The 22,663-nt window shown below is 45.5% G+C and overlaps 1 protein-coding gene across 8 annotated transcripts in view; it reads left to right on the forward strand.

The window, feature by feature from the left end:
- Positions 1 to 22,663, forward strand: part of tnrc18 (trinucleotide repeat containing 18) — a 209,172-nt gene that overhangs the window by 68,107 nt on the left and 118,402 nt on the right. For 7 of the 8 annotated variants that reach the window (XM_072480919.1, XM_072480918.1, XM_072480923.1 and 4 more), the window contains one exon: positions 5,909 to 6,085. The exons of the other annotated variant lie outside the window; for it this stretch is intronic. In XM_072480919.1, the coding sequence (XP_072337020.1) occupies positions 5,909 to 6,085 (177 nt within the window). The remainder of the gene's footprint in view (positions 1 to 5,908; positions 6,086 to 22,663) is intronic. 8 annotated transcript variants of the gene reach the window in all.

A 22,663-nucleotide genomic window follows, 5' to 3' on the forward strand; every position in this document is an offset into this window, starting at 1 on the left:
CGGGGGTTTACTGTAAGCCCATTTTTGGTGGAAAATTACATGTATGAAACCTTTGGAGTTACGCCGGGTGTGGAAGAAGCACTTTAGAGACTGGGTGACATTTCCATTTCTGCTTGTTTCATCTCTGGCGATTATTACTGCTTTCCACCTGTGACACTGCTCTTTAATCCTGGGCTAACCCGCAATGAGCCAGCTCTCGGACAAGGTATCACTCCTTCAAACAAATTAAAAAGCCGTTCTCATTTTTGCCCTTTAATTGTTCGCTGGAATGCAGTACGAGAACTCTAAGTAGCTGCTACTTTGAAGGGCAGATGGACCTGAATGTATCAAATCAGCTGCTTTGAGAGTAGGTGTGGTGTTGGATTGAGGACAGACATGACCGTTACATTTTAAGCGAAAACTGTGGTGCTTGGTCGAGATTTTCAGCACTGCAATTTTCTTATTCAAATTCATTCTTGGGATGTGGAGATTGCTGGCAAAGATAGCGTTTGTTGGCCAGTGTCTGAGGTTTGACTTGCCAAGCCACCTCAGAAGGCAAGTGGGACTGCAGTCACATTTCTGCCAGATCAGTGAAGAAATGGAGGCTTCCCTCCCGAAAGGACATTAGAGAACCAGTTGTTTCTTTTGTTTAACAAAATCAACTGTGAAAGGTCACTCCTCCCTCCTCCCCCCCCCCCCCGCCCAAGCTTACCTTGAGAATACAAATGATGTTAACAGTTCTCAACCTCCAAGATCTTGTTAAGATTGGAGGGAGCCAGCAAGTGTTAACAATGGAATTCACATTGTTTATTAGGAATGGAGGCAAATATATATAAAATTATGTCACTTAAGGCAAGGCTTTTTAATAGAATGCAGCAGTTGGGTGGGAAAACATGAAGTTTACATTTGGCACGTCTCTTTGTATATTGTCAGCATTTCTTGTTCTGTCCTCAGTGCTTTTTAAATACAAACCACTTTCATTGTAAACCTTTGTGGTAGTTCAAACAAATTGCCTCTGAGTTCCATGCAGCTGCCTAGTTAGCATCAAATGAATTCTGAATATATCTTGCTGCATCCTGTACATTACCTAGCAGGGTCCTTTCGTAAACAAGCACAGTCGTACTGGCCTAATATTTAACTCTGATAACTAGATCTAATTAAACAACGGCAGACAACTGTGGTTATGACTTAAACGCCGATAAATATTTGCTTAGAGCACGCAAAGGCTGTGAATTTTTCTTGAAAAGAAAAAGGCTCTTAGGTTGATGGTTGCCTATTGAAATCAAATAAAGATGGATTTGCATTTATATAGCACCATTTATATAGCAGCTTCTCCAGTTTCAGGATGTCCCAAAGTGTTTCACAACCATGAAAATACTTTTTGAAGTGTAGTGACTGTTGTAATGTAGGAAATGTGGCAGCCAATTTGCAGTCAGTGAACTCACACCAGCAGCAATGTGATAATGACCAGACAATCGGCTCTATTCTATTGATGTTGGTTATGGGATAAATATTGATCATGGAAAACTGGGTGAGGCAGAAGCTAATTGTGACAGACACAATTTGTATTATCATGTGTGAATATGTCCCCCATCCCATGCAGGTTGAATATGGCAATTGAAATACTTGCTATTTTGTTCCTTTTTTCCTTTTGCTCTTGTTCTGCTATTGCCCACCCCTAGAAAAAACCCTTACAGGGTGGGACGGTGGTGCAGTGGTTAGCAGTGCTGCCTCGGCGCCAAGGACCTGGGTTCAATTGCTCCCAGGGTCACTGTCTGTTTGGAGTTTGTACATGCTCCCCGTGTCTGCGTGGGTCTCACCCCCACAACCCAAAGATGTGCAAGGTAGGTGGATTGGCCACGCTAAATTGCCCCTTAATTTGAAAAAAAAATGTATTGGGTACTTTAAATTAAAAAAAGACCCCTTCCATTTCACATTGGAGTAGAGCTCTGCGGGTTCCTACTGGCATGGTCTTTCTGCAAACATGAGACTAAACAGTAAGCGCAGATGGGTTTTGCAGCTGCAGGATCCATCACACTCTTTATGGTGTAGCAGCCACAAGATTGGAATTTGGAGTGAGAAATCTTAGCCACGTTTTTCCGCAGAAACCAATGCGTTAGATGCAGGACAGGCCTTTATCATGGAACACACAAAACAAATAGTTTGTCTTACAGCCAACAGAGTCTATTTTATCAGCAAACAGAGACTACTTAAGTGAGACCCCAAAGCAATAGTCTGTGGTGTCTAATTAAAAAGATTCTCTGTGAACTCTAGTAAACAGAACTCATGACTAAAACTATCGCATCATCTCCCGATAAAAGTACAGTGATTTCCCCAGCAGAATACAGAAAGATAGAGGACAGTTACCAGTGTTCCTCATTAGCTGAGCCGCATGCATCAGGGCAGCAATCCAGAAAGTACCGTACAAGGCGCTCACACATTGTCTCCTTTAAGACACCCCACGTGACTGGCTTTGCAAAAGAAAAGTTACAGTAGTGCACTGCACATTCAAATGATCAGGTCACACAACAACAAAAATTAGGAGAGCACTGACAATTCCGTGATATAAATTGTATGAGTAAAATCAATCCCAGTCACTTATAGCAGTGTGATCTCCAAGCATGATTGACAGGAATACTCAACCATCTCCAATCTGTCCGGGAATAATCGTCTCACTATATGACCCTCCTGAGGCTGGGGTCCCCTAATGCTGCACAGGCAGGGCTTGGAGTCTCCTGGTTTATACAGTACAGTTTCCACAGCTCATTTGTGGAATTTACTATCTGAGCCAGTGGGAGAAGCTGAGATTACTGTTCTGAGAATTATTAGATGTGAAACAAGCCCAATCAGTTTTGCGGATTGCCGTGTTCATGAGATGTACAAGAGATTTTACTGATCACTGTTGAAAAGGAAGGGAGAGGGTGTCAGAATCTCCCCATAATTGCAACATAAGGCTCCTTATGTTAAAGAGCCAATTTTCAGTTCTGTAATATTGCCCGATCCTGTTCCTTGCATCAGCACATCTGCTGCTGAAATCCTGAACGGTAGTAGCAAAGTTATAATACTTAAAAGCAAGTAACCAATTTGTCCATTCAATCCAACAACATGCGACCAACACAGTGTAAATTTAATCTTCTACTGATTGCATCTCTGTCAATGGGACAGTGCATGGTCCTCTGCAATTCAAGTGGAGTTTGATATTTTGAGTTATAAAAGGTTTGCAAGTTGCCTCGAGCTTCCCTTCAGGAACCATGAGGCATGCACAACTTAAATTTTTTTTTTCGATTAAGGGGCAAATTAGCATGGCCAATCCACCTACCCCTTACGTCTTTGAGTTGTGGGCGTGACACCCATGCAGACACGGGAGAATATGCAAACTCCACACGGACAGTGACTCGGGGCCGGGATTGAACCCAGGTCCTCAACGCAATGAGGCAGCAGTGCTAACCACTGTGCCACCGTGCTGCCCATGCATGCACAACTTGACCCTGCCTTGAGAGTTTTGTAGCAAATTCATCCAGGTGAACATTGGGATTAGGAACAGGAGTAGGCCACTCAGCCCCTCGAGCCTGCTCCGCCATTCAATACAATCATGGCTAATCTGCTTCCCATTTGTTTGCTTTCCATTGATGCAGGATCCGGGAGTGAAAGTGGCAGTGTTTAAGGAAGTCCCGGTTTATGAGTAAAACATTTTGTACTGTTGATTTTAACATTGTCTTTTTGTATCTGAGTTTTTGCTGTGAAGTCATGACCTTCGACTCTCACAGGACATTGTGTGCACCGTTTTATTTCTGAGGGGCTAATATTTGCACTATAACCTGCTTTCCTGTGTTACTAGATTTTGTGTTCAGGACCTTGGGTGGGGCTTGAACCAAAACTGTCTGATCAGAATCAAGGACACTGCCACTGAACTCAGGCTTGTTGTACATGTGTGTGGCCCATTTATATCAGATAAGCTTATTGTACATTTTGTCTTTCCAACTGATCAGTGAGGGTTTAGCCACAGTAACTTTACATCGATGTATCCTGCAATGTAACTGGATAAGCTTATATTTCAGTTCTCCTGGCTCAAATGGACTCAAGGCAATATGCTTTGTAATACTTCAGCATGTAACTTTGCCCTGTTGCTGCTGTGGCCTCTCTTTACCTCTTCAAATCTGCCTCTTTTTAATGCTTTGTTAAATGCCAATCTGGGAATGCCACTGGTTTGTAGCTTTGACTGGAAAAAAGGGACAGAATTGCAGAGCCCAAATTCCTTGAAGCCCCAGTAAATGTCCCAGAATCCAAACCCATAAAGAAAGGATTTGTGACTTATTCTCTCACCGTAAGCCCGTACCTCTGATTACTGTGCAATTAAGGCTAGTTATGAAGTGAAAGCACTTATCTTGTTTATGCCCAGAAATGAGATGGAACAGGAGAGGAAGAAAAAATTACAGTTTAATAAATATGTATAATAAATATATGGTGGCACAGTAATTAATATTGCTGCCTCACAGCACCAGGGACAAGGTTCAATTCCAGCCTTGGGTGACTGACTGCATTCTCCCCGTGCCTGCGTGGGCTTCCTCTGGGGGCTCCAGTTTTCTCCCAAGAATATGCAGGTTAGATGGGTCCACCTTGCTAAATTGACCTTTTATGTCCAAAGGGGTGCAGGTTAGATGGGGTTACGGGGATAGGGTGGGAGAGTGTACCTAGGTAGGGTGATTTTTTGAAGGGTCAGTGCAGACGTGATGGGCCAAATGGCTTCCTTCTAGGGAGTCTATGGATTCCATAGCTTATTGCTGCATATTTGACACACGGCGGGCGCAATTCTCCCATCGGGAGTCTAAGTGCCGACGCCGGAGTGAAACCCAGAGTGTTTCAATCCGGCGTCGGAGCCCGCTCCCAGCCCCCTATTCTCTGGGGGGCTAGGAGCGGCGTTGCGTCATTTACCGCATGCGCGGTTGCCATCCTCCCCGAGGCCGCCCCACAAGAAGATGTCGGATGGATCTTGCGGGGCGGCGGAGGAAAGGAGGTCTGCCTTCAAAGAACCCGGCCCGCCGATGGGTGGGCACCGATCGCGGGCCAGATCCCATTTGAGGCCCCCCCCCCCGGTGCAGGAACCCCCCCCCCCCCCCCGCCCGCACAGGCCGCCCCCCCAGCGTCCAGGTGTGGACGGCGCCGGCGGGAACCCCGTCGTATTGGGCAGGCCACTCGGCCCATCCGGGCCAGTGAATCGCCCGTTGCAAACGGCGAGCGGCGATTCTCCCAGCGGCCAGCCATGATTCTCACCACGCTGGTTTGGGGGGGGGGATTGTTTGCGGGCGTCGGGGCGCGTGGCGGGACACGCGCGGCGCCCCGGCGATTCTCCCACCCAGCGTGGGGGGGGGGGGGGGGGGGGGATTCTGCCCGGTGTGTTTTCTCTTCCGTTTCTGTTTGGGAAATAGACTGCAGTCCCCTTTGATTTTTTTTAAAAGATATGAGTTACAATGAATATAGCCCATTAATGTGGTAGGGTTCTCAGAACTTGCATTGGCGATTAGAATATTTGGGACAGTCCCTAATCTGCCCAGCATTGTGATTGTGTCATTGCTTCTGAACATACACTTGGAATTAACACTATCAAGCACAGACTGGGAAGTGCACCATAGCTATTAGTTCTACAGACTGGCATGGGAACTGGCACTGTTTTTAAGTTCCGCCCCATTTCAATCCATTCGTTCAGAAGGTGGTTTTGAAAAGACATTGCAAAGGCGGTGGGTTTAATTCAAAATAATGTATAATAAGAGTAAATGTTATACTGCTGTTTTTGCTGTGTTTTGAATTGCACTGAGTGTAAGTAGGGATTTCTTTGTGTGCATTGTAGAGTGGTTAATACTGTGGACAATGATCTTGCAGATCCTGACTGTACTGTCTCTCACCCCCTTCCCCCTCCCTTTCCCCAAATCAGGTGATGCCTGCTCCGGTGGCTCAACTCCTTTTCTTGGGGGTTTCGTCGCCAGTGGTCTAGGGACCTCGACCGCACCTCCTGGAACCCCTGCTCCTTTGCCCTCTGACCCTTCCTTCCGTGGACCCAACCCCACAAATATCCAGATGGCGCAGCTCTGGGTTGCATACCCTCCTGAAGGTAATAATAACAAAAATAAAACTCTCTACTGCACTCACTTCTTGGTTTTACAGCCAATGCTAAGCCTACTGGCAGCTAGGATTAACAACAGGCTTAGGAATCAGCAAATACATGTGTTGCAAAGCTTTTGCTGGAATGAGCTGGAAAACAGACGCGACCTGGTCGTAAACTCTCCCACATAATTCATCTGGAGCTGGTCATCGCTCGACAGGCCCTGGACAGTTGTGACTTTGTTTATTCACGCACGCACTGTCACCTCCTGTTACCCAATCACCCCAGCAAATAGAGTGACGTCAATCCTATCAGCTGACAGGGTGCACCTTGTGTGTTTGTTTGCTCTGCTGTTTGTAACGAATTGTGCCCCAAATTGTAGTTTTTCCATTCTTCTAAACTGTCACTTTTCGTTCCAGTTTGTTAAGTGTCCATGCTCATATCCTCACTTTCTTGTTTTTAATGTTGGTGCCACGTGGAGAGGTTGGAGAAGCTGGGATCATCCTCCTTGGAGCAGAGGAGGTTAAGGGGAGATTTACTGAAAGTGTTCAAAATGATCAAGAGTTATCGACTGAGGAAATAGGGAGGAATTGTGTTCACTTACATGGCGGCTGTAATCGAGGGCGGGGGTGGGGGGGATTCAATCTAAGGTCATTGGGAAAGGGTTTGGGGTGGGGTGAAACTGCAGAGGTGAAGTGATTTACGCACCATTTTTGTTTTGATCTGGAATGCACTGTCTGAAAGCGTGGATGGCCACCCTAGGACCCAATGAACTAGAGTGGAAACAAATCGTCCATCCCAAGGAGCTGTAGAAGAAGAGAGCAGATTCAATGGTACCTTTCATAAAAATTGGAAAAGCAATAAAAGGGCAATGTGGTTAAAACTGGGGGTTGGGTGGGGGGGGTGGGGGGGGGGGGGGGTAGGGTGCTGTGGAGCAAATCGGAAATCTCTTTCAAAGGGTCTGCACAAGTAGGTTGGAGCAAATGGTCTTCAGTGCACTAAAATTCTATGATGGAGGTGAAACAATAGACTGCAGGAATACAAAGGGCAGCATGGTAGCACAGTGGTTAGCACAGTTGCTTCACAGCTCCAGAGTCCCAGGTTCGATTCCTGGCTTGGGTCGCTGTCTGTGCGGAGTCTGCACGTTCTTCCCGTGTCTGCGTGGATTTCCTCCAGGTGCTCCGGTTTCCTCCCACAATCCAAAGATGTGCAGGTTAGCTGCATTGGCCATGATAAATTGCCTTTCGTGTTCAAAAAGGTTATGTGGGGTTACTGGGTTACAGCGATAGGGTGGGCTTAAGTGGGGTGCTCTTTCCAAGGGTCGTGCAGAGCCGATGGGTCGAATGGCCTCCTTCTGCACTGTAAATTCTATGATTCTGTGAGATGCTGAATCAGAGGAACTGGTAGGGATCAGAATCAAAAAGGAGGCAGAAGATGGAATGAATTGTTTTTCTGCGTTTTCCCAACCAATCTGAACAAAATAAAAGCATATTACTGAGGAGCTGGAATCGGAAACAAAAACAGAAAATACTGGACAATCTCAGCAGGTCTGACAGCATCTGTGGAGAGAGAAGGGAGCTAATGTTTTGAGTCAGGATGATTCTTTGTGAAAGCTGATAAAGAGATATCCAGACTCGAAACGTTAGCTCCCTTCTCTCTCCACAGATGCTGTCAGACCTGCTGAGATTGCCCAGTGTTTTCTGTTTTTTGTTCAATCTGAAGAAAATCATTCTGCCACTGAATTCGGATTGCACATTTTGCGGCACCGCTCTTCCCTCACCCACATCCAAGGGAAAGGTGACTAGTTCGGAATTGAAATCAGTCTGTATCATCGCAGCTCAGCTCCCCTTTTCAATATTATTTTTTGCTCCTCAACCAGTCTCCTGTACAGGGAGCTCACCTGTCATCTCATGTTGCCTTTACCGTCACACTCATTACTAAGGGTTGCCAACCCCTCTAGGATTGTCCTAGAGTCTCCAAGAGTTCAAGCTTAGTCTAGTCACTATGATGAGAAACCCAAGAGAATAATCATAGCCACATCAAATTAAAAATGTGTGCTCTTTTTTTTTGCATTTCCTTTGAGCACTTTGGTTTATTAGTTTAAAATATTGGGGTTGACCTAGTCTACTGGATGGGGTGGTTGCAGACGAAAAGTCAGGTGGTGATACCTCCAGCCAGAGTTGGCGACCCTGTCATTACTGCCAACGGCAGGCAATGGTGTCATAACCCCCATGAGGATCATGGGGAAACAGTCATTGATCTCCCCAAGGACTCATGGAGTATGGCTCCCCAGATGGGGAGCGGAGGCCGACCACCTGGGGTAGTTATGAGCAAGGTATAACAGCAGGCCCAACTCACGGTCCGGTTCAACAAGTCCTCCCAGCTCGGATTGCACTGGGAATAAGATGCTGCATTGTGCAGACTATTGTAAATATGTAAATAAATCCATCTTCATTTACAACAGTTTTCCTCTGAGTTATTACACACTGCTTAGCAAAGATACATATTCCCATGCTTCCAACCTCCAGGCAACAGTGTTACAGTTCACCGTAGCGTACTATTACACTGGTGAAGCAACCTAAAATTGTCATGTAGCGGAAGAGGATTTGAGCATTGAGTGATGTAACCTGTGTGTGAGTCACTAAATTATTATGGTGTTCTAAATGTACCAAATTGTATGCACCCTCCTGATGATACATCTGTGCATTTTTCAAAAGGTGTGTACCTAGGGACTTCTGAAACCACTGGAAATCACGCTAGACATGTTCTTCTACATAAAATCCTGTCACAGTGCATCACGTTGCATTTCCCCAAGTTGATTGTTCTCTTGTACCTGTGCGTTACCTTTGTCACCAGTTTTCTTTGTCCCATTACGTTCCCCTGGAGAGCTTTGCAATGTTTCTCTACGGTAAAGGCACTGCAGAAATGCAAGTTGTCATAACTAGAAGTTTATTGAGGCAAGTGTTTAGTGACAACCAATCAGCTCAGCTGCCCGTACCTGACCACGGTCATTTTGCCAGTTCCGTGCTCTTCAGAAATTCGGGTTGCAGCAGATATACGGCGGCCTGCATTGGAAACTCAACCCCACAAGCAGAAGCTGGACAGCTGACTGAAGCTTTTCCCTTCGGCCTGTCCCTGTGGTTCATCCCTGTCTGATCCAGACCTTCAAAACTCCCAAGTATGTCACTGGTTCCCTACTTTAAGCTTTTGTGCCTTTTGAGATGCTAATAAGAGGAAGGCTGGGACAAGTGTCAACAGGAAAACCGATCTAGGAGGGCACACAACCGGTATAAAGCTTTTCAACAAAACAAAAGGAAAAACCGTATATCAGAATCTTTGTAGTATTAGAACATAGAACATACAGTGCAGAAGGAGGTCATTCGGCCCATCGAGTCTGCACCGACCCACTTAAGCCCTCACTTCCACCCTATCCCCGTAAACCAATAACCCCTCCTAACCTTTTTGGACACTAAGGGCAATTAGCGAAGTTGACCAGACACACTGGGTGAGGTCTTCTGGCTATGCATGCCGGCGGGACCTTCCAATCCCGTCGACGGTGCACCTCTGCTGCAGGTTTCCCGGTGGTGTGGGGGACATTGAATAGGAAATCCCATTGACTTTGCCCGGACCGGAAGATCCTGCTGCCAGCCAACGGTGTGCCGCCTCCCGCTGTCGAGAAACACGCAGCGAGGAGGCCAGAGAATCTTGCCTACTATCTCCAGCCAGTTACAAAAGGCCCCATGCATATTATCTGACACTGGTTGCTGCCTCTTCTATACCGTCCCCACGTGGACATCACTGAAGAGAGGTGTCAGGCTCAGCAGCAACCCTAAAGAAGGCCTGTGTCCCATCTGCTGCTCCCCCTCACCTGAGGTGGCTAAAGACTGTGGGCGGGATTCTCCCTCCCGCCAGACAAGTTTTCTGGTGCGGCATGCTCCCCGCCAGCAGCGGGATCCTCAATCTTGGCAGCCAGCCAATGGGTTTCCCATTGGCCACCCCCACACTATCAGGGAATCCCCGGGTGTGAATACGCTGCCAGCGAGGCGGAGGATCCCACAGAAAAACTTTGTCCTTACATTCAGGTTCAACGGTTCTGCCTTCAATCCTAAAAACTCACCAGTTGATGTTCTTCAGTGAAGGTTGTGCATTTATAAGAGGTTGCCAATGGATCCGTGACGAGTTGACCCAGTAGATTGCACACACTCAAGCTAAGGGTACGCCTATGGTGGTGGGAGTGGATGTTTAAGCCAGTGGATGAGGTGCTGATCAAACGCACTGCTTTGGACCCGCTGCAGGAGATTTGGCGGCCCCGAAAAAGTTCCATTGACTTTCGGTAGGACCGAATGATCTGGCCTCTGAATGGTGCTCAACACCTTGAGTGTTGTTGGAACTGCACTTGTCCAGGCAAACCAAGCCTGTCCTATCACACTCCTGATCTGTGCCTTGTCAGTCAGTGACATAGTGCTGCTCCACAGAAATCCCAAACTCTGGTCTAATAAAATAATAGGCATGGAGAAGATGTTTCCAATTGTGGGGAATCGAATAATAAGGGCCATGATTAAAAGAATCACTCATAAATCCAGTAAAAGATTCAGGAGAAACTTCTTTATCCAAAGAGTGGTTAGAATGTGGAACTTGCTACCGTATGGAATAGTTGGCGGCAAGGCAGCACAGTATTTAGCACTCCCGCCACATAGCGCCATGGACGAGGGTTCAATTCTGGCCTTGGGTGACTGTGTGGAGTTTGCATGTTCACCTCGTATCTGCGTGGGTTTCCTCCAGGTGCTCCAGTTTCCTCCCACAGTCTAAGGATGTGCAGGTTTGATGGGTTTGCCATGCTAAATTGCCCTTTCATGTCCAAAGGAGTGCAGGTTAGGTGGGTTACAGGGATAGGGTCGGGGGGTGTCTCTAGGTAGGGTGCTCATTCAGAAGGATCAGTGCTGAATGGCCTCCTTCTGCACTGTAGGGATTCTATGATTCTAGTTGAGACAAATACATTTAAGGAGAGCTTGTTAAATTCACCAAGGAGACAGGAGTAGAAGACTTTTCTTTTTAAAAATTCATTTGTGGGACGTGTGGGTCACTGTCTAGACCAGCATTTATTGCCCATCCTTGGTTGCCCTTGAGAAGGTGGTGGTGAGCTGCCTTCTTGAATCGCTGCAGTCCATGTTGTGTAAGTACACCCACAGTGCTGTTAGGGAGGGAGTTCCAGGATTTTGACCCAGCGACAATGAAGGAACGGCGATGTATTTCCAAGTCAGGATGCTGATAGGGTGAAAGGAAGAGGGATGGAAGGAAGCTTGTGCGGACCATAAACACCAGCATTGACTTATTGGGCAGAATGGCCTGCTTCTGTGAAGTACGTTCAATGGACGTTTTTCTCTAAATCGCAGCACAGGTAAAAAATTTGGTTAGTTTTAGTTTTACAAAATCTGAATACGAGTCCAGTCTGCCAGCTGATTGGGTGGCTGTAGAATAGAGTGAGAAAGAGCTGAGATTGGGTTACTGATGGGTGATCAAAACCATCCTAATTAATTAAAAAGGTCTTGTTTTCACAGTGTTGATGCCATCTGCTTAAGCTAAACCCGGCCTTTCCCTGCTTTGTTGAGTTTACTTCGCCATTCAAAATAAATAAAAAACTAGGTGTGGTTGGCAAACGGTGAAACAGAGTCAATTCAGGCAAAGCTTTCTGTTCTTCTGCAATGACTCATGCAGTTATTGTGACAAATCCTATTTCTCTGTTCCATCCATCTGTGAAGCAAACTAAAAATGGAATTAACCCCTTCACTCCTGCATAGTTGAGTTGCAGGACTCCACTAGAGCCACGGTAGTCTCAGTTCCACCAGTAATCAGTAATGTATTCCAGATACCGAGAGGGACTTGTGGTGAATGATGATTTCTGATATTGTTAGTGATACCCACTCATCCTGATCTTTGGTGAATTACTCTTAATAACATTACAAAACAAATTATGGTTTACACCACAGATTTTTAGATTTAGGAGGTGGTTGCTTAATTATAAGTATGAGTAATTCGAGCTCCATTGACTTTGAAACTCCGATTCTTACTTCTAAAGAGTATTTGATAGGCTCAGCATTGCTGAACTAAACTGAGACCTTGAAGGCTGTATATAGAGACTGTAGCTCAGAACGTCTAGGGCTGTGCTCAGTTACACAATCGGACAATTAGCATTTTCAGAAATCAAAGCACTTTGACCTATTTCCGGTGAGTCAGTTGTAGCGATGCATGCAGTTGCCTTTGGCGATCAGTGGCCTGTTTTACCGGGCATCAGAGACAGGAGGGTGCCAAGTGAACAAACCTAAAAACAGAGTTTAGATTTTTACTTTCCATTAGCTTGGCAGTCAACCTATGCCTTGGCTGAAAACCAAGTTGAGTAGACCAAGTGGGGTTCAATTACTGGGATACTAATTTATTACTGTAAACACATTAAAAACTGCCTGTCGCATTTCATGATGGGAAACTATCTGAGGAACACACTGGTCAGGACTTTGGCACTAGTCAGGAATTTTCCCGAATGCTTTGCTGCAAAAATCTGATGGAACGCTGTAAGGATACCAGCTCTTATTACCCTCCATTCCTCTTGCTCCTTTCTTAAAAGCTCATGCCATTTTTCATCATCAGCAGGGCAGCACGGTGGCGCAGTGGGTTAGCACTGCAGCCTCACGGCGCCGAGGTCCCAGGTTCGATCCCGGCTCTGGGTCACTGTCCGTGTGCAGTTTGCACATTCTCCCCGTGTTTGCGTGGATGTCGCCCCCACAACCCAAAAAGATGTGCAGGTTAGGTGGATTGGCCATGCTAAATTGCCCCTTAATTGGAAAAAAAATGAATTGGATATTCTAAATTTATTTATTTTTTAAAAATTAAAAACATTTTCATCATCAGCTTCAGTCACTGAACAGCTTGCCCGAGTTGGCAGGAGAGACAATAAATCAGCATGGCCATGGTGTTAGCACAACCGTGCCTGATTCTGCATCATCTGACATTCACTAATGCCGTCCTAATCGGAGTCATTGGGTAGTTAACGGGAAACCATGTTCTCCTGGATGCACACATCCTTCCCTTTCACCTTGACCCCATTTTGGGCTTTGACACAGTCAACTACACTGCCGATAATAGCCGTTAGGTGGCCTTTTAGTGACCTTGCTATCATTCTCGCTACTGCTGGGCAAGTTGCCATTGTTGCTGCCCCTTCATGAGAAGCACAGGGAGGCGGGAAGAGTCAGAAAGCTGATCCTGATGCAACTGTCCCAGTAGCAACATCCCACTCCTCCTTAACCATATGCAGGCACTGAATTTAATACACTCCCCATGACAGGTTTGATGATAGTGAGGGGCATTTAATCAGGTGTGAGCAGATGGGGATGTTTTCACCTTCCCATCTCCACCCTAATTAGTTCCATGGTGGGAAAGACCATGGTTGATTTCCCACTGCATCCAATTGAGGTCCTTAAATGGTCAATTGATGACAACTTAAGGGCCTTATCCTACTGCAGCTGATATGAAACGGGGAGCGAGTGGCTGTGCCACCATGTGGGGAGCGCAACAACAAAACCTGTGCATAATCTTATTGAATGGTGGAGCAGGCTCGAGGGGCCAAGTGGCCTACTCCTGCTCCTAATTCGTATGTTTGTCGGCCCTTCATTCCGTGGAACTGAGTGCCTGATTGAGGGATACGGCATCAGGGAGAGGGAGGGGTCCAGCTAGGTGCTATTCCCCTGCGACCCCCAACCTGCGAAACCCCTCCCACCGTCACTTGCCTCTGGCCTGGATTGCTCCATGATTCTGGGACCCCTGGCAGATGTCCTTCCAGCAGCAGCCACCACATTCCCAGTGACGCTGCTGAGCAAATGAGTTGCTGACCTGCAATTGGCTGGAGCTTCTTGCAAACAAGACTTCCTGCCTGTTGCGATCTCCACGAGGCTGGGAAAATTCCCTCTTTTTGTCGCATTCTAGCTATGTGCTGATAATGCCCAGCTCTATCTCAACCGCCCCCCTCCCCCTCCATTGTCCCTGTTTGATCTGCCTGGCTGTCCATCTTCCAGTCCTCAATGAGCAACAATTTCCCCAATGATTTGGAAGACCACAGCTATTCTTTTACTCAGACTCTGTACCCTCACCCAATTAATTTCAGGCCTCTCCCTGGCCATTGTCTCAGTCAGAGCCTCAATCTCCTATTTTATTCTGAGCTGTGCTTTGGACCCCAGGCCCTCTCTGTTACAAATACCATCTACTCAACATTGCTCAGCTCCACTCCTACATCAGCTAAAGCCTTTGCCAATTCAACACTTGACTGTTCTAATGCTGTATTGGCCAGCCTCCCATTCACAAGGTTCAACTCATCCAAAACTGCTACCCACAATGATTTTTTAAAACATTTTTTTAGAGTACCCAATTATTTATTTTCCAATTATAATGTGTACAAGACCCCATTGATCCATCACCCCCTATACTCTGTACAATGGCTTTTAACCCACAGCACCGACTTAAAAATCTCATGCCCATGTTCAAATCCCTACCCGGCAACTCTCCTCTCCAGCTCTCCGACCTCCAGCCATACTCTGAGAACTCTGCGTTCGCCCACCGCTGGCATCTGCTGCAGCCCCCCTATTCCCTTCTTCCTGTCTTTTAGCCCATAAAGCACCTTGTTACAACCTCAGTATGTTCCAAAGGGCTTTAAAGTCAATGATGTAGGAAATGCAACAGCCAATCTGAGCACTCCAAGGTCCCATAAATAGCAATGTTGTTTGAGGGTTAAATGGGGGGGGGGGGGGGGGGGGACTCTTCCTCTTCCTCAAATAGTGTCATGGAATCTTCTACAGCCATCCGAACGGGCAGACAGGGCCTTGGCTCAAAGTCTCTTGAGAAAGATGGCTGCGCTGCCTTCTCTCAGTACTGCAGTCGAATATCAGCCTCGATTTTGTGTTTCCATCTCTCGGGTGGGGCTCAAATCTTGGACTTGGAGATGAGCTGCTACCCCCTCTGAACCCCGGTTAATGGCTCAACGGTCAATGGTTTCTGTTTCCCACTTAGCAAAGGCTCGAATTGTGTCTCCGATTTGTTTTTTTCATCTGCCGATGGTAAAGCCAGGATAGCTATCTAAATTCTGTTTATTAATGCTGGGTAGAGGAGAAGAGGAGGCTGTCCAAAATGGATTATATCGGCTAACCTCTTCAGATATTTCCAGAGGGGATTTTTTTGTGTGTGATCACAGTAGGTATTGTTCTTGGGAATGCTGCCGTTAATGACCCATGACATGTCAAGGCCGAGGGAGCTACAGAAAACCAGCTGTCCTTTTTGAGAAAGTGACTGGTGACGTTCTTTCACATCCATTGTAATTTGACTCCCCGACTGATCCAGTGTGTGTTGTGCCCTCAATTACTATACTGACATAAAACAAAATAAAGACAGCCTTTTACATAAATCTTGCGCCGCCTCCCTTGAAATGATCCGCCAAGTTCCTAATGGAATATGGTAGTGGGGACAGTTTCTGCAAGTCCTGGATGGAGTGGACTATCAGCACTTTTACATTATAAACAGGCCTATGTACCACTGGTATTCAAATAGAACCTATGAGCTCGGTGCCCTCTTCTTCCCTGTTTATTTTATTTTTCCTGCCAGATTAAGGTGGGAAGGCCCAGGGGAGTTTGAATCGGCTCCTGGGGTGGGGGAGAATTCATATTATATTGTTGAGTGCCACGAATGGTTAAAGAAGTGGCTATCTGTCTTTCACAGCGTCAAGTAAAAAGTGTCTTACATCAGCAGCGCATCGGCCCACACCTCTTCGTAACTTTGCGCCAATAATTAGGTCTTTAGCCCTTGATTGCCATCTTATATTTGTGAATCTTCAAAAAGATACAACATTATAGGAGGAGGCTATTCAACCCTTTTAACCTGTCCCGCATTCCGCTAGATCCGCATGGCTGATCTGTATCTTAACTCCACTATTCGTCTCGGAACCATAACCCTTAATACCCTTGCCCCACAATATTCCTATCAATCTCAGTTTTGAAATATTCAATTGACCCCAGCATTAGCGTCTTTTTGAGGGGGGAGAGAATTCTAGATTTCCTTTTCGTGGAGAAGTGTTTTATCAAACCTTAAACAGCCGAGTCCTAATTTTAAGATGATTTCCCTTGTTCTGGACTCCTTCACCAGTGACTCTCTTTATCTACCTTGTAAAATCCATCCAATTTTGTTCCTTAAATGTGAATGAGAAATATTTCAATTGAGCCATTAGCTAAAATTGTTTTACATATTTACTGTTATGTTGACTAATTATTGTCAATAGCTCTTCCACCTTTCTCTTTTCAACGTTCTTTCTTAAACTAATGTCATTCAGAGAGGCGGACCCGAATCTAGCCAGTGTCATGAAGTACAAATTCAGTGTGTTGACCTTTTGAACATTACGCTTTTAATTACTCGTGATTTACTTGGAATATCAACCTCTGAAAGAGTGCCCCCTATTGCAGAGACAGTGGCACTTCTGTTGCCAATCAATTTGAACCAATAAATTGGCACCAGGTTGACCGCCAATGCCACAAGACGCCTGTCAGTTACTGACCAATACAATCTTTAAGCTGGCTGACAAACTTAAAATGTGCGTGTAATTAAAATATAATTCTGTTTCCGTTAGCAAAGTTCTCATTAAAGATCGATGAGGAGCAATTTTGGATTTGAGTTGCAGTGACAGCTGTTCTTAATCCCCGCCACCCTCCTCCTCCCCACCACTCTCCGGCCCACTGAATGAGGCAGCCTGAGGGGAGACAGGGAGGGGGTGGTTTACAAGGTGCTGTGGAGACATCCATCACCACCCTCCCCCCGTACACTTTCCAAGGTTTATTCTTCCTATTAAAGTTTAATTGAACCTCTAATCCATTCTGGGTTGGGGGGAGACCGTTTCATGGATGGCATACCTAACCACAGCGGTTGACACAAATGCGCTTCCTGCTAACGTAAACACTGCAAGTAGGAAATTGGGTTTTAATCCTGAGTTTAAAATAGCCCCTTTGGGACCAAAATGATTGTTCTTCGGCTCAGCAAAGCAGATAACTGGAGGACAAACCTGAGACGAGCTGAATTTCATAATAAGTGCCATCTTTGACTCTTTGGAAAACCAGGCAGCTTGTAAGACATTTTGCTTTAACCCCTTACCAGCAGTAAGGTTTGTTCATGACTGATCTTCTCTTGTGAATAATGACCCACATAAATGATGCAGGCCTTCAATAAAACTAAAGCACCAGTTTCCGACTGGACCTATCATGTGAAAGTAAATCCATTTTTTAAACAAAAAATTGCATATATTCCCTACTGTTAATTATGTTTCTATTGAAATGTAGTTCCCAGCACATGATGGGTCTGCAGTTTTAACAGTCTTGTCTTTAATAGTTATGCTACCGGTAGCAGTATGAAAGATAAGTGCATTTTTAAAATTACTTCTGCAAATGTGATAATCGAATACACACACGCACAAAAAAATAAAGTATGTGCTTCGGGTTTGATCCAGAACTGTGCTGGGTTATTAGACCTAGGCAGCCATTGGTGTGTGACATGTGACCTCATTACCCCCGGACTGTGGAGCGGAATGTCTTCCGAGGTTCCTGGTAGTTATCCAGCCTTGCCTGCTGGAGGCTGTGCAGGCTCATTAATAGGGCCATGCAGGGCTCCCAGGTTTGCTGCTTCTCACCATGAAAACTCGACGGTGACTGCAGGAACCCAGTGCGCCACAAGTCTGTGAGGAGGGAAAATGTTTCCCCCCCCCCAAAAATAACTTTTCAGTCACCATCAGTAATGAACACGGAATCCAATTAGACGAATGTAATGCAATTTATTTTCTTTAGGTTTTTCTCCAACTAAAGCGGATTAAAAATGTCACTGAGTCTCTTGTGGTCGCCAACACGTTATAGTATCTTGTTCAAACAGTGGTCTGAGCAATTGTGCAAAGCTAAAAATAACCAATTATTCAGATCATGTGATTAGCAATTCTTTATGTAAAGGAAGCAGTTTATTATGCTGTGAAATAATAGGGGGCAGCCTATTTCTTTTATTGGGCTTCAGCACCATTGAAATGAAGCAAATAACGTTTTGACCGGAATCAATGGGTTTTAATCACAATTTCTACTCTGCAGATTTCTGTTTCCCCACCCCTTTCCTCTTTTTCCGCTCGGTCTCCCTGTGTTGTACGTTGTTCACTAGCTTGGAGGCTACACAGGAGACCGGAAGGACTGCTTTGAAGTTAGATAGTGGAACTGGTGCAGTGGTAGCCTGAGGTGACTCACTGTCTATCCTGGAGTTTTGCTCCCCTCCCCAGATTAGAATGGCTGCCAAAGGATGAAGAACTTTGATTAGGCAAGGAGACTCGAGAAGCTGGGATTGTTCTCCTTGGAGCTGTGGAGCAAAGATCTAGGTGGACAATATTATGAGCAGTAAATAAGTGGAAACTCTTTCCGCCAGCAGGAGAGTTGGTAATGAGAAAATGTAGGCTTAACTGATTGGTAGAAGAACCAGGGGCAAGATGATAAGGCATTTTCCTTAACCATGAGTTGTTAGAACCTGAAATGTTTTGTCTGAAAGGATGATGCAAACTGATTCGAGGGTAATTGGATAATTACTTGTGCAGAGTAACAAGGAATGAAACAGACGATTCATCCTAACTGATTTATGCTGGACCTGCTCCCACTCCACTGCATCTATATCATATCAATGTATCCTTCTACACCTTTCTCCCTCATTTACTTACCTAGCTCCCCCTTAGTTGCATCTGTGCTCCTCGCCTCAACCTTGCCAATGTGATAGCCCATGTATTGAAAAGGATATATTTGCAAGGCTACAGAGAAAGAGCATGGGGAGTGTGCTTAATTTGGATAGCCTGTTGCAGGAGCTAGCACAGACAAAGTGGGCTGAATGGTCTCATTGTGTTCTATGTGCGGCTGCATTCCGCCAAAAAGAAAAGGGGCTATGAGACTATCCTGCAATGTACAGTTGCAGACTCATTTGATATATTAGCAGAAAAAAATTGGCAAAGATGAATGACACACTGGTCAACGCTTGTATTTGCAAAGCACTCTCCCAGATGATCGGGCTTCTTTAAATTAGTATTTAATCGGAGGAGCTTTAAAATCATTAGTAAAACTGCAGACCTCATAGTTGCCTTCCTGAGCTGCTGATTTGTGTGACAATGTACGGCACAATGTGAAGCATCTGGCACATAATGATTTACAACCTGTACTTGGGGAATCAAGCTAATATTGTGAGAGAAATGGATTTTATTTTCTGGGGAGGTTTTACGTGACCACGGACTGCAACATCATCTCCTTTAAAAGAATATTAAGGCACGCATTAATTTGTAAGAATATTTTCATTTGTTAACAAAATAGTGGATAACGCGCTTCCTTTCTTTTAAAAAAAAGTTTAATCAGACTACCAAGGGTGGTTACGAGGGATGTGATGCCTCAGTAAACAGTTACATATTTGGTGCCTGTTACAAACCTGATGTATGGAAAGCATTGCATTGCCTGGAGCTGGAGTGCTGGAAAACTGGCTGAGAGAACCTGACAATGCAGAGTCCTTTGGGGAGAAGTTGGATTTCAGTTGGTTTTGTCTGCACTGTGTTCGACCACAAAATTCCGAAGCAACCTCAAGTCAAATAAATTTCCTAGATGCATTCCATACTTGTATTTTTCTTTTTTTTTTAAAGCCTGCCTCAGATTGGAGTTCCAGTTTATGGATTTTTTTTTCTGCTGCTGTGTTGATGGAAAGTGGAAGAAAATCCTTTGGTGGCCAAAGTCACCGGTTTGACAAAAAAGAGATTTATGGGGTATCTATTACCAAGCATGTTCCCCATGAACTAACCCATCCTTTTCTGAGTGGGATATCCTTGCCTTATTTTTATTTGTCAGTGGATTTTAGCTGCCTCTCCAAATTTTACATTCCGACACATGACGGTTCCCGCCACAGGAAGGACTGGAAAATGTTGGCCCATGTCACTGGACTAGCAAACCAGAGTCCCAGGCGAATGCTAAGTGGGCATGGGTTCAAATTCTTCCACTGCAGCTGGTGGAATTTAAGTTCAATTAATAAAAAAGTCTGGAATTGAAAGTTAGTCTCAGTTAAACTATCATTGATTGTCATAAACACCCATCTGGTTCACTAATGCCCCTTAGGGAAGGAAGTCTGCTGTCCTTTGACCCACCTGTGGCTCCAGACTCTCAGCAATGTGATTGACTCTTAACTGCCCTCTGAAATGGCCTAGCAAGCCACTTAGTTCCAGGGCAATTAGGAATGGGCAACAAATGCTGCCCCAGCCAGCAACACCCACATCCCATGATGGAATAAAGAAAGTAAAGATCAACTTAGTTGTTGACTGGACAATGTGCCTAGTTTATGCTGAATGTGATATCCTACTGGCAAGAAACAATGGACACAAACTGCAGTTTTACTTGTCCAAATATCGAATGAAGCTGCCCAAAGCCCATTCATAGAACAATGCAGCGCAGAAAGAGTTTGTTTGGCCCATTGAGTCTGAGCTGGTGCATTCAAAGAGCTAACCAATCAATTCCATTAGATAGCTAATTAGTTTCCTAGTTGGTTCCATTCAGTTTGTCCCTATTATCAAAGCCGTACGTAATTTTGAGCACCTCTATTAAATCTGCCATAACCTTCTCTGCTCTCAGGAAAACAACTCGTACTTCTCCAGTCTCTTCTTGTAACCGAAGTCTGTCATTCCTGGTATCATCCTGGTAAATCTCCTCTACACCCCTGCCAAGGCCTTGACAACCTTCATTAAAGCATGATGCTCAGAATTGGACATAATGGGTGGAATCCTCCAGCCCTTCCTGCAGCTGGCGGGATCTTCCAGTCCAGCCAAAATGGACTCCTGCCATGGTTTCCCGACAGCTGCTCGGGCAAGGGATGTAAATCACCATGGACTTCGGCGGGACAGGAAGATCCCATTGGGGCTGATGGTGAGCTGCCTCCCCTGTGGGAAAGTCCTCCACTGGGGGTGGGGGCACAGCGCTAGACAATTCTGCCAAATATCTCAACAGATCTGGCCAGTGGTTTACTAAACTCGCAGTGCTACTGAAACTGCCCAGCATCTCTGGGTCCCTAAACTAGAACCTGCGAAGGACTCCTGGGGTTTCTTGATCCAAGCTGGTTTGATTCAGCTCTCAACTTGTGTTTGACATTTGGCTTCCTTCGCGTGAGCACTGGGTTGCTATCATTGTGTGTGGAGATATTAATTTTTTTTTTTATAAATGTTTTATTGAATTTTTTTTCCCAAACAACAATTTTTCCCCTCTTACAAAGTAAACGCAACAATAACAATACAGAAATTTTAAACAATACACAAGTAACAAAACCCCTTTATCTTTGACCTAAACTAACCCCCCCCCCCTCTCCCCCTGGGTTGCTGCTGCTGGCCATCTGTCTTCCCATGTGTGGAGATATTAATGAGCATGGTGTAAGGTTGTCACTCCAAGATTTTGTTTGTGATTTTCCGGCCCTTCCCACTGGCAGGATCTTCCGGCCCCGCTAGAAGTGAACAGGAAATGAAATAGATTGCTGCATCCGCCACAGGAAAACTCACCGCGCAGGGGCAAACAGTCCCAGCATTCATTTTTTGAGCAGCAAATAAAGATAGTGCATCAGTAAAAGCCCACCTTGCCTCTGATCTTGTTTGCTGGCAAGTGGCAGATCTCCGAACTGGTAAAGTAGAACTGAGAGGTAGATCTTGCCAATCTCTACATCGAGAACAGAAGATGGGTCTCTGTTTAGTGTTTCTCGCACATAGCTTTGGGAATGCTTGATGTCAAACATTTGCTCTGACCCTCGCTAATACTTGTTTAAACTGGGTGACCTGCCCTTTGAACTTTTAACCTTCTTATACCCCCCAATTCCCCCCTTGATCATCTGGGCCCCACTGCAGATAGGATAGTCTATTGGCAGGTTTGACAAAGTGCCTAATTTGTATTACTGAACCGCTTCATGTTAATGTGATTGCCTTGTGCCTGGGAAGGGAACAATTTGCAAATTATTTGCTTCATTGATTCATGTTCTCCTCCCCCACCCTCCCCCCAAAAAACCTCCAAATAACGTTGTCGTTTTTTGGAAGCAACTGCAACCAATTATTATATTACGACGAACAATCTGAAGGGTTATAGTTTGAGTGAAGTGCTTTTGTCAAATGGCTGACTCCAGTTTGCATTTCTGCCTCAGATTGCTTTACCCAAGAGAAGTTCCCCTTTCCATCACTAGCTGCTTTAAAAAAAAGTAACCCCCCCCCGCTCCCCACCAAAAAAAAAGAAATATTTTGGCATTGTTTTGTTTTGTATTTAATCCAGAGATTTTTGTTTTGCTGCACACGCCCAGGTTTGGTGCTGAAAACATTTCCCACCCCCCAAGACTTTGAGCACAAAATCCTGTATGGCACTGAGGGGAGTGCTGCACTGTTGGAGGTGCTGTCTTTTCGATGAGTCATTAAACCAAGATCCTGCCTGTCCCCTCGGGATGGCTGGAAAATATCCCTGGCAGTGTTTCAGAGAAGAGCAGGGAAGCTCGCCCCAGTTTCCT

The sequence above is a fragment of the Scyliorhinus torazame genome, chromosome 17, assembly GCF_047496885.1.
Source record: "Scyliorhinus torazame isolate Kashiwa2021f chromosome 17, sScyTor2.1, whole genome shotgun sequence".
Lineage (NCBI taxonomy): Eukaryota > Metazoa > Chordata > Chondrichthyes > Carcharhiniformes > Scyliorhinidae > Scyliorhinus > Scyliorhinus torazame.